Consider the following 11,983-nt stretch of genomic DNA (forward strand, 5'->3'; position numbering starts at 1 on the left):
GAAGATCCTGAACAGGTTTTCCATGCATATCATAACTCCCAAAATATTCCATTGATGAATACGGAATCCTACTCGGCTCAAATGGACTGATTGTGGTTCAGGTCTGGAACAAAAAGCGCGTTAAACGAGGGAGTATTGTATATACGTATATATATACTTTTTTTTTTATGCAATCAAACTACAGCACCACTCTGCAATTTCATCAAGACAGCGAGGAATACATCACAGCATATCATAGCATTTGTTATTGGACAACTGTGAGACAGGACTTCGGCAGCCTGAGAAAAATAAAGAATATAGGGTGAGGGGAAATGATATAAAATAGTTTCATTTTTGTATAATTCCAAAAAATTTATGTTTCTAAAAATATTTTTCTGATTTATTTTTGTCAATTTTTTTATTGTATTTAAAATAGTTTTTTTTTATTTAATATACAAAATAAATGATTGGGAATGAAATACATGGAATGAAAAAGCATCTCCATGGTAGTGTAGATTTTTCTGAAGCTGCCCCACCTCCTGTGAAGTCCTGTCTCACACTAGTATCCACCCCCCCCCCCCAAAAAAAACGAGCGAGAACCTGAACTTGGCAGCATACTAACTTGCTGTCATCCGAATCGAGTGTCCTTGCTAAAAGAGTAATGGACTCCATGAAGGTGCCTTCACTGGCAGCAGGCTTTCTTCTTCAGGGGCTGAGCGCTCAGGATGACCGTGGTGTCCCTCACCCGGTCCTCTTGCTCCATCAGCACCCTAAATGGACAACCCACAGCGTCATACCGGGCTCTACCCACACGCTAGCATCGTCATCCTACCTGGCCAGGTGGGTGAGGGACTCGGTCACGTTCTTGCTCGTGTAGGCGCTGACCTCGTAGAACATCACCTTCTTTTCCTGTGCAGGGAATAACAACCCATGAGGAGAACCTGACGTCTGACAACCTTCAAGTAGCCTCATCATCCATCCATTAAATAATATCATGAAAGCCAGAATACGGCACTGAAGGAAAAAATATCCTAATGCTAATCACAATTAGGCACAATTAATATGACATAATCATGAGATAAAGTCATCAATATGGGATAAAAAGTCAAAATTTGGACATAAAAGTCATAATTCTGAGACAAAAAAAATGTAATTGTGAGATAAAAACTCCAAAGTGTTACATCATTATGAGATAAAGTCATAAATATGAGTTAAAAAGTCAAAATTTGGACATAAAAGTCATAATTTTGAGACATAAAAATGTAATTGTGAGATAAAAAGTCCAAAGTATTACATCATTATAAGATAAAGTCATCAATATGAGATAAAAAGTCAAAATCTGGACAATAAAGTTATAATTCTGAGATAAAAAAAATGTATTGTGAGATAAAAACTCCAAAGTATTACATCATTATAAGATAGTATTAAATATGAGTTAAAAAGTCAAAATTTGGACATAAAAGTCATAATTCTGAGACGAAAAAATGTAATTGTGAGATAAAAACTCCAAAATATTACATCTTTATGAGATAAAGTCATCAATATGAGTTAAAAAGTCAATTCTGAGACAAAAAAATGAATTGTGAGATTAAAAAAAGTCAAAATAATGACATATTGTGAGATAAAAAGTCTATAAAGTATTACATCGTTATGAGAGTCATCACAATGGATAAAAAGTAATTTTGAGACAAAAAGTCATAATTCTGAGATGGGTCAGAATCAGAAGATAGATAAAAGGTCTAAATTATGACAAAGTTATCAATATGAGATAAAAAAATATTTGAGATTTGAGAGAAAAATGTAAAATATGAGAAAAGATGTTTTTGCTGGAGCCTTCGTCACGTGTACATGTATGTTTTTAACTTTAAAAGCTAGTATATTTACATAACTGAGGCCAACATACAGTGCAGGGCAACACATGTCCTCCATGCATTGATTGGGGAGAAACAGCACCATCTGGTGGACAACTAAAAGTAGGTCTGTTTCATTCAACACGTTCATAAAGTCTGGCAGAAAAGATCTGAAGATTTATGGACACCAACCTTTGCCAGTTGTTCTGCCTCCTTGAAGGACACCTCCCTGTCTCCGTCCATGTCCATCTTGTTGCCTAGCAGCAGGATCTGGACCCCTTCCCCTGCAGCATCCTAGCAAGACCAGTATCAGACCAGTAACGCTCACTTTTGGTCCGACTTTTGGTTGTGTGAGGAACGGAGGTCAAACCTTGACGTTGGCGAGCCAGGGTCTCACGGCCTTGAAGCTCTCCTCCAGCGTGACGTCGTACATCACCACCACGCCGTCGGCCTTGCGGAAGAACTGCTTGGTGATGCTACGGTACCTGTGCCAAGAAGAAGAAGAAGAAGAAGAAGCGGGGCTGCTGCCAGAGAGCTGCAGAATCCAAAAAACTGTCTGCTGATTTATCTCCGCTCTCTGCTGAGCTTGCACGTTCGGGGGGGATGGGGGGGGGGGCGGGGGGTAGATGGCTCACCTCTCTTGACCCGCAGTGTCCCACAGCTGCATGGCAATCTGCATATTGTTGAGGGTTAGGGTCTTCACGCTGAAGTCAATCCCTATCAAGAGTCAAGATGGATGCATTAGTCATAAACACCATGGACGTCTTATCTCTGTCTTAAATATCTTATTTAGCCTGCTAGTGATGGCTAGATTGGCTAATAGTAGCATAAAGGTGACTGTAGGGGTGCTATTTATTGTCAGGAGGGCTCTACTAATGTTAAAACTACTGCTAGTGATGGCTAGATTAGGTAATAGCAGCATAAAGGCAACTGTAGGGGTGCTATTTCTTGTCAAGAGGGCTCTACTAATGTTAAAAACTACTGCTAGTGATGGCTAGATTGGGTAATAGCAGCATAAAGGCGACTGTAGGGGTGCTATTTCTTGCAAAGAGGGCTCTACTAATGTTAAAAACTATTGCTAGTGACGGCTAGATTGGGTAATAGCAGCATAAAGGTGACTGTAGGGGTGCTATTTCTTGTCAAGAGGGCTCTACTAATGTTAAAAACTACTGCTAGTGACGGCTAGATTGGGTAATAGGCGCATTAAGGTGACTGTAGGGGTGCTATTTCTTGTCAAGAGGGCTCTACTAATGTTAAAAACTACTGCTAGTGACGACTAGATTGGGTAATAGTAGCATAAAGGTGACTGTAAGGGTGCTATGTCTTGTCAAGAGGGCTCTACTAATGTTAAAAACTGCTAGTGATGACTAGATTGGGTAATAGGAGTATTAAGGTGACTGTAGGGGTGCTATTTCCTGTCTTGAGGGTTCTACTCATGTTAAAAACTGCTGCTAGTCACGGCTAGATTGGGTAATAGGAGCATAAAGGTGACCGTAGGGGTGCTATATATTGTCAAGTGGGCTCTAGTCATATTAAAAACTACTGTTAGTGATGGCTAGATTGGGTAATAAGCGTATAAAGGTGACTGTAGGGGTGCTATGTCTTGTCAGGAGGGCTCTAATGTTAAAAACTACTGCTAGTGATGGCTAGAATGGGTAACAGGAGCATAGAAGTGACAAAAATGCTATCTCTTGTCTGTGATGACAATAAAGGAAGTCTATCAATATCACTCTATATCACTCTCTATATCACAATGGAAAACCCCCTGGTCTACTGGTCTTACAACGTAGTGATACACAACAGCCACCAGAGGGGGTATATGAGAACGTGCAAAGATGAAAGCAAAAAACAATCCCATAATCCTCAGCAATGTGACTGGACAAGCCCTTCCATGTGATGCAGTAATATCCCAAAGGAGGACTTGCTTCTCACCCACAGTAGCCGTAGTGGACGCGTGGAAATGTCCCTCGCAGAAGGAGCGCAGAAGCGAGGTCTTGCCCACGCTGGAGTTCCCCACCAGGACCACCTTAAAGAGGCGGCTTGGGCCGAGCAAGGGCGTCTCTTCTGCCTTTTAAGGAGAGAAAATACAGCACATGAACATGACCGCGGCACCATTGTGACAATAACGCCAAGTTTCAATCTCACCAATATCCAATAAAAAAAAAAAAATTCTCCTCACTTTCTGAGGAATTTGCATGCTAGTTGTACTAAATGCTGAGTGATGGGGCCATTTTTCCTAATTTTTTACTAATGTAGAGCCCTCATGACAAGAAATAGCACCCCTACAGTCACCTTTATGCTCCTATTACCCAATCTAGCCGTCACTAGCAGTAGTCTTTAACATTAGTAGAGCCCTCTTGACAAGAAATAGCACCCCTACAGTCACCTTAATGCGCCTATTACCCAATCTAGCTATCACTAGCAGTAGTTTTTAACAATAGTAGAGCCCTCTTGACAAGAAATAGCACCCCTACAGTCGTCTTTATGCTACTATTACCCAATCTAGCCGTCACTAGCAGTAGTTTTTAACAATAGTAGAGCCCTCTTGACAAGAAATAGCACCCCTACAGTCGTCTTTATGCTACTATTACCCAATCTAGCCGTCACTAGCAGTAGCTTTTAACATGAGTAGAGCCCTCTTGACAAGAAATAGCTCCCCCACAGTCACCTTTATGCTCCTATTACCCAATTTAGCCACCACTAGCAGTAGTTTTTAATATGAGCAGGGCCCTCTTGACAAGAAATAGCACCCCTACAGTCATCTTTATGCTCCTATTACCCAATCTAGCCGTCACTAGCAGTAGTTTTTAACATTAGTAGAGCCTTCTAGACAAGAAATAGCACCCCTACAGGTTTTTTAAGCACAAAAAAAACCCTACCAGCCACCTGAAACGCCAGCACTGTGGCCTTTGAGACCTCCATGGCGTCATACCGACCGCTCAGTGCCCGCATCCGAATATAGTGCACCTTGCTGGGCCACAGCAGGTGGCTCCCTCCCCTCCATGCTATGGTTCTCCTGGTAGTCGTGATGTGGTAGTGCTAATGTTATGATATTTGATTTGGACAAACCAACAGTAGTACTAATTTGTTCCGGTCCGTCTGCCCCCCCCCAGGTGTGGACAAATAACTTTTAAAATGAGGAGGTGCTAGTGTCACCTACATGCTGGGTCTCCTTCCCCACAGGCTGCCCCCGTGGCGACATGGGGGTCTTTTTCGCCCGGAATAACCCGAGCTTCCGTGTTTGCGCGCTCGAGTCCAAATCGCTCCGCGCCTCCTCCAGGTCTTCCTCCTCGCTGAGCTGGTGCAGCAACAGTTGGGGCCCACCTTGGAGGAGGTGGGGCAGGTGGTCCTCTTCGATGGAGATGACCCGCCTGAGGGGCCACCCGTCGGGGGGCGCGTCCAATGCCTCATCCCCGGTGTCCCCTTTCCTCTCCAGCTCTGGCCTCTTGGCCCGCTCCTTGGTGCTTCTCCTCAGGCTTGAGGACCTGGCGATGGCCTTCTTGGCTTTGGTCCGCACATTGTGACCTTTAGGAGGGGCGGGGCCCACGTAGCTGCTGGACAATTCCACGCTCTTCTTGATAGCGACGGCGGCGGCGGCGGTGTCGTCATCACTACAGGAGGAGGAAGCAACAAACACGATTTGAAGGTGCTCTACAGGCAAGGCCTCCAGGGACTGGTAGGAGCCCTCCAGCACCACAGGAGATCTTTGGAGACAGGAGAAACGGGAGAAACAGAGGATGGTCTCCATGAAAATGTGACCTGATAGGATTACAAAACGGCAGATATCCTCTGTTTGTCCTCATTTATTGTGAAAAGCTGGAGGAATCACCTTTCCGCAGGCTGGTTCCTGTCGTCAAATACGTTGGCCAAGCCGGCTCTCTGCTTCTGCTTCTTTCTCAGGGATGTTCTCGGCTGTCGAAGACGAGATCATCATCAGAGCCGAACGTCAGTCAGGCAATGAGATCTTCAAGAAAAAGCATGCTTACCACTCCGCTGCGTATGTCCCGCTCGTCCTTCAGGTGTTTGTTCATCTCTCTGAGAAGATGGAGAAGATGGAAGATCATTCATTGGCGGCTCTATCTTCTGGGTGGGATGTACCTGAGGAGGTCAAGCTGCTTCATGAGGCTTTGCTTCTCCCTCTGGAGGCCTTCTGTGACTCGGTACATTTCCCTGAAATCACTTTCCGTTTAAGTATTTGCTTCCTGTGTGTGCAGCGCTTCATGAACTACAAAAATGGCCGCACATCTCTTTCTCCTGGTGCAGTCGAGCCGCCTGCTCCTGCAGCACGGCCAGTTGCTCCTGGGCAACCAGCAGCTCCTGGCTGGAGGTCTCCAGCGCTCGAGACAGCTCGTCGTTGGTCGTCTTCAGCTTGGCGTTCTCCACGTGGCTCTCCTGCTTCTCGCTGTTCAGCTCGCGGCACTGCAGCTCCAACTGGGGGGGGGGGGGGGGACGCAAAACCAAACATGGGGTGCCACCCAAATCCACCGGGAGAACCCGCCACTCACCCTCGTCTGCTTCTGGAAAAGCTGCTCCAGCTCCTTCTCCTTGGAAGAAAGCTGGTGCTCCAAGTCCTGGCTCCGTGACTGGAGGCGCTCCGAGTCCTGCAGAAAAGAAAGTCAAAGGTCATGGGAAAGGGGGAGGGGCTTGTCGGGGGTTGGCACCTTCAGCAGGAGTCGGTCTTTCTCCGTTTTGATCTGCGCCTCCATCTCCTCGTAGAGGTGTCGGATCTCGTTGTCGTGCGTCGCCGCCTTCCTGCAGTGGAGAGCGCCATCCCATAATACCCAGCCCATTGTTGTCCATTGCTAGCTTAACGTTGGGTCAGTGTATATATGAATATAATATATTAAGAAAACATCCATTGCAGGTCAATATAAATATGAATATAATATATGAGGTAAGAAGTTGGATTGATTTATGCCCCGCCCCCCCAAGGCTGCAGATTAGCGGTCACCTGACGCGGCTAAAGTGTTATTCCACAAGGAATCCGCATGTAAACGAAGCGCAGGTCAGCTGACGGCGTGCATCCTCTCACCTCTGGAGGGCGCTCTCCATCTCCCGCTTCTCCTGGTGGGCCTCCTTGATCTGATGGGTGACCCTGGCCAGGAACTCCTCAAAGTTGGACAGCAGGTGAGGCTCGTCCCGCCTCAGCTGGGCCCACAGGCTGCGCACCTCGTCGGGGCTGAAGGACCCATGAAAGGTCAGGTGACGCAAAAGATCGTCAGTCATGAAGTCGGAGAAGATGATGATGTCACTCACTGCTAGTGACGGCTAGATTAGGTAATAAAGGCAGCATAAAGGCGACTGTAGGGGTGCTATTTCTTGTCTAGAGGGCTCTACTAATGTTAAAAACTACTGCTAGTGATAGCTAGATTGGGTAATAGTAGCATAAAGGTGACTGTAGGGGTGCTATTTCTTGTCAAGAGGGCTCTACTAATGTTAAAAACTACTGCTAGTGACAGCTAGATTGGGTAATAGGAGCATAAAGGTGACTGTAGGGGTGCTATTTCTTGTCTAGAGGGCTCTACTAATGTTCAAAACTACTGCTAGTGATAGCTAGATTGGGTAATAGGAGCATTGAGGCGACTGTAGGGGTGCTATTTCTTGTCAAGAGGGCTCTACTAATTTTAAAAACTACTGCTAGTGACGGCCAGATTGGGCAATAGGAGCATAAAGGTGACTGTAGGGGTGCTATTTCTTGCCAAGAGGGCTCTACTAATGTTAAAAACTACTGCTAGTGATAGCTAGATTGGGTAATAGTAGCATAAAGGTGACTGTAGGGGTGCTATTTCTTGTCTAGAGGGCTCTACTAATGTTCAAAACTACTGCTAGTGATGGCTAGATTGGGTAATAAGAGCATTGAGGCGACTGTAGGGGTGCTATTTCTTGTCAAGAGGGCTCTACTAATGTTAAAAACTACTGCTAGTGACGGCTAGATTGGGTAATAGGCGCATTAAGGTGACTGTAGGGGTGCTATTTCTTGCCAAGAGGGCTCTACTAATGTTAAAAATTACTGCTAGTGACGGCTAGATTGAGTAATAGAGGGCTCTACTAATGTTAAAAACTACTGCTAGTGATAGCTAGATTGGGTAATAGTAGCATAAAGGTGACTGTAGGGGTGCTATTTCTTGTCTAGAGGGCTCTACTAATGTTCAAAACTACTGCTAGTGATGGCTAGATTGGGTAATAAGAGCATTGAGGCGACTGTAGGGGTGCTATTTCTTGTCAAGAGGGCTCTACTAATGTTAAAAACTACTGCTAGTGACGGCTAGATTGGGTAATAGGCGCATTAAGGTGACTGTAGGGGTGCTATTTCTTGCCAAGAGGGCTCTACTAATGTTAAAAACTACTGCTAGTGACGGCTAGATTGAGTAATAGAGGGCTCTACTAATGTTAAAAACTACTGCTAGTGATAGCTAGATTGGGTAATAGTAGCATAAAGGTGCCTGTAGGGGTGCTAAGATGATGATGTCACTCACTCTTCAAAAACGTGACTTGCTCCTAAGCTCTCCAGCAACATGCAGAAGTGCTCCTCGTCATCCTCGCCCCCCGACAGCTTGGCGTCCCATTGGCTTTGGTAGAGGGCCTCTTTGGTTCTCAACCCTGAACCGGGGGCCTGGCTTGGCTCGTCGGACACCGAAATCCTCCGACCTTGAAGGAACTGACCTGAGATAAGCCACATGAGATGAACCGAAGCTAACGTTAACGCACCATAAAGTCCAAATAAAAATGGCGGTGATGATGTCAAACGTACTGAATCCAGAGGAGAAGCCATCCAGGGTGAGGTATCCCGAGCGCTGCGTGTCCAGGGAGTCAAACACGTCCTCCAGCTCCTCAGCAGACAGCGGCAGCTCCCCGTGGAGCCTCTGGCATCAACACCGCAACCTCAGATACTTTCTCCGCAAAAACAAACAACAAAGTCCCCGGCCCATCTCACCCTCATGTCGGTACGCGTGATGAAGCCTCTGCTCTCCACGTCGCACGTCTGGAAGAACTCCTTAGTCTTGTCCAGCAGCGCGATGTGACCCCAGCCTGACCTGCGTCCGATTCCGTTGGTTCCTCTGTGGTCCTCCTGCTTGTCCATGTTTGGTGTTTGGCGGCAAAGACGTGGGTCAGTGTGGAATCAGACGGCGGGGGCCTCCTCACTGGGTAGCGCTAATCGCTCCGAGCCTGTGCGGTTGCCATGGCGACAATGGAATGAGTATGATCAAGTAGAGTGGAGACCAGGACCCCATTGTTAAACATCTCGTCTCTTTAATGGACTGCAAAATAACATGTATGTTATGATTTATTTAATAAAAATAATGATATTATTGTATATTCATTCATTCATTTTCTACCGCTTTTCCTCAAGAGGGTCGCGGAGGGTGCAGGAGCCTATCCCAGCTGTCTTCGGGCGAGAGGCGGGGTACACCCTGGACTGGTGGCCAGCCAATCACTGGCCACATATAGACAAACAACCATTCACACTCACATTCATACCTATGGACAATTTGGAGTGGCTAATTAACCTAGCATGTTTTTGGAATGTGGGAGGAAACCGGAGTACCCGGAGAAAACCCACGCATGCACGGGGAGAACATGCAAACTCCACACAGAGATGGCCGAGGGTGGAATTGAACCCTGGTCTCCTAGCTGTGAGGTCTGCGCGCTAACCACTCGACCGCCGTGCCGCCTATTATTATTATTATCCATATAAAAAACATCAATGGAGTGCTTCCAGCTGTAAAATGTCTGCACTTTATCCGTATAGCATTCCTCAACCCAAGCGCCATTAGCCCTGCTTAGCTTAATACCTGCCCATGCACATCACATGACGCCACAATGCTGGAACACGACTTGAACATGTATGGAGAACATTGAATAATTTCTCGTTATGAAACACAGAGCATATATAATCAAAGCGAAGTCTTACCGTGAATAAGCGATGGCCACGCTGCGTGGAAGGAAACCAAGACGCATTATTAGCAAGTCCGGCCTCTGTTTGATGAAAGTTCCTAAGTCATTCTGGAACCATGTGATGTCGTGAGGAAGCAGGCCCCCCGGGGGCTTTTGTTCCGCCTCTCCACACCACTGGGAGAGGTAATCCTCCATGCCAAGTAGGCGTCCATTGGTTACTGCTTGGGAACTGCAAAAACAGGGCATAATAGGAGCATTGTGCCAAAGCCGACAACGGAAAAATGAAGCAAATACGCTCTTAAAGAGAGGATTTTATTGATTAAAAAGACAAAATACGACATCCGGTATCTGCTTATCTTACAGTGCCACCTTGTGGTAAAAGGCACTTAGTCGCCCCCCCATCTATTGTGGTCATTTGTTCAACACCCCCATAGTCACTTTTTCACTCCCATTATTCTTCGTTACCAGGCTTTGTGATCACTTCAGGGGCAGTTAGCCTCTCCAACACACTTAAAGTGAAAGGGGATGAAGCACAAAGAAGTAAAAACTTACCACTTCCACACAAAATGAGAGGAGAACTTTTTTCCTATCAATCCCAGCCTTGGCAAAAGTAATGCAATCCGTGGTTTGGACTAATAATAGACCGGATTTAACCACAAAACTGTGATTTTTTTTTTTTTAACAAACCCAGATATAACGAGGGAGCAATATCGGAAGCGAGTTATGACTGTGCTTCAGTTTTTGGACGGCGTTGCTGAGTTTTTCTGTATCTTCTGAAGCAAGTAGTCCATCTGAAGGTTGAGGTTCGGTTGTCCCTTCTTGGTCTTTTTGCACAGCATCTGAAACTTCTGCATCTTCCTCTGTTTGTACATCCGGATGGCCTCCTCTCGCCGCTGCTTGCTCATGAGGTACTCCTGAGAAGACAGTTACGGTTCAGAAGATGGTGAGGTTGGGCCGCACGGAGCACTGGGACTGGGAATCTCATATTTAGCCGGGATAGGCTCCAGCATCCCTGTTTACTTTTTCTTCTTCTGCTTTCTTTGGTTTGAAACCCCTGGATTAGAAGATGACATCCAAGCACCGAAATGCAGACTCACCTCTTTCTTTTTCCTTCGTTTCTCTTTGACTTTTTCGTACTCCTCTTTGGACCTCTGTAAGGACGTCGTCTTCAGCATCTTCTTCTTCATGCGGTTGCTCATGGGAAGGCTTCAAGGGAATATGGAAGTGGCTTTAATTTTTCCCAGAGGATGAAACTACGCTTCCTGGTTAAATACTTACAATTGTGGTGCTGGTGTTGACGTCTCAATAGCGCTACTTTCCGCCTCAGACGTGGCTTCTGGATCAGGAGCTGTTACAGGTTCTGGTGCTCGTGTAGCGTCGTACTGTGTCTCTGCCTTCCTGCCCTGTCCGGTTATTCTCAGCTTGGACCTGTTCACTCGGTTCGTCCACGCTTCGCTCTTCAGCTTCTCTTCCTCGGCCATGTATAAATGTTTGAGGTGTTCAGGGTACGCCTCATGGTACAGCGATGCAGTCTGTGGGGTCATTTTCTTCTTCTTCTCCTTCCGTAGAAGCTTGTTGTACTCATGCTGAACTTTCTCCTTCCGCCTCAGGGCAAAACCTTTACCTGAAGTGTGGTGATAAAGGTATATTGTAAAGCACATATTCACTTATTCATGGTTCGTTGTTATTGTGTAGCGAGATTTTTACAACAGTAGTAATATGACTTTAATTGCAGTACAGTAAGTTGCAAAACAACAAGTTGACATGGAATAAAAAGGTATACGTATAGAAATGACTAGACAATTTACACATACAGTACCTTCATTCACGCTTCCTCGATATACTTTGTTCTCCGGAACCCATATCTTCTTCTTTTTGACGTCATCGGTTTGCTTGATTGACTTCTTCCGGTTTGTTTCTTTCTTTGAGAGCGTATTTTTCATCATTTTTTGATATGTAGATATGTAGACTAGTGGGACAGAAAAACATGCGTGCTAGTACTGCGTGTCTTTACAGTCGCAGATTGATGACGTATACAAGAAACGTGAATAACCGATCTCAGATCACTCGATCAATATGGTATTGGTATTTTCTTTCTCCGTTCGCTTTTTTTAACAACTAACACGGAATCATTAAAATATTACATTAAATTTGTATTAACACTATTTTATGTAGAGCAAAATTTCAGAAGAGGCCCCAGAGGCGTCCAAAATAAAAATCGATGATGTGTTTTCAACTACTAATGCCTTGAGTATATC

General features: G+C 45.5%; 2 protein-coding genes across 3 annotated transcripts; both read right to left on the reverse strand.

Annotated features, from left to right (window-relative positions):
- Positions 1-571: 571 nt before the first annotated feature.
- cracr2ab (calcium release activated channel regulator 2Ab) lies at positions 572-9,909 on the reverse strand. 2 transcript variants are annotated; one of them, XM_058077824.2, is made up of 18 exons: positions 9,742-9,909; positions 8,764-8,996; positions 8,581-8,692; positions 8,306-8,492; positions 6,862-7,008; positions 6,491-6,581; positions 6,335-6,430; positions 6,073-6,260; positions 5,928-5,999; positions 5,816-5,864; positions 5,659-5,741; positions 4,990-5,440; positions 3,762-3,897; positions 2,465-2,546; positions 2,200-2,314; positions 2,022-2,123; positions 812-888; positions 572-749 (listed from the first exon to the last, which is right to left on the reverse strand). In XM_058077824.2, exons 2-18 carry the CDS (start codon positions 8,908-8,910, stop codon positions 662-664), a joined length of 2,223 nt encoding a protein of 740 aa, XP_057933807.2. In that variant the 5' UTR covers positions 8,911-8,996; positions 9,742-9,909; the 3' UTR covers positions 572-661. The 2 variants fall into 2 exon arrangements, with proteins under 2 accessions (XP_057933807.2, XP_057933806.2); XM_058077823.2 differs by having other exon boundaries at positions 4,990-5,533.
- A 116-nt stretch (positions 9,910-10,025) lies between these two features.
- Positions 10,026-11,733, reverse strand: ccdc59 (coiled-coil domain containing 59). The gene is made up of 4 exons (XM_058077987.2): positions 11,545-11,733; positions 11,004-11,349; positions 10,823-10,931; positions 10,026-10,639 (listed from the first exon to the last, which is right to left on the reverse strand). Exons 1-4 carry the CDS (start codon positions 11,669-11,671, stop codon positions 10,460-10,462), a joined length of 762 nt encoding a protein of 253 aa, XP_057933970.2. The 5' UTR covers positions 11,672-11,733; the 3' UTR covers positions 10,026-10,459.
- Between the last annotated feature and the right edge of the window lie 250 nt (positions 11,734-11,983).

Source organism: Doryrhamphus excisus, linkage group LG2, assembly GCF_037039965.1.
Source record: "Doryrhamphus excisus strain RoL-2023G ecotype Guam linkage group LG2, RoL_Dexc_Guam_v1.1, whole genome shotgun sequence".
Lineage (NCBI taxonomy): Eukaryota > Metazoa > Chordata > Actinopteri > Syngnathiformes > Syngnathidae > Doryrhamphus > Doryrhamphus excisus.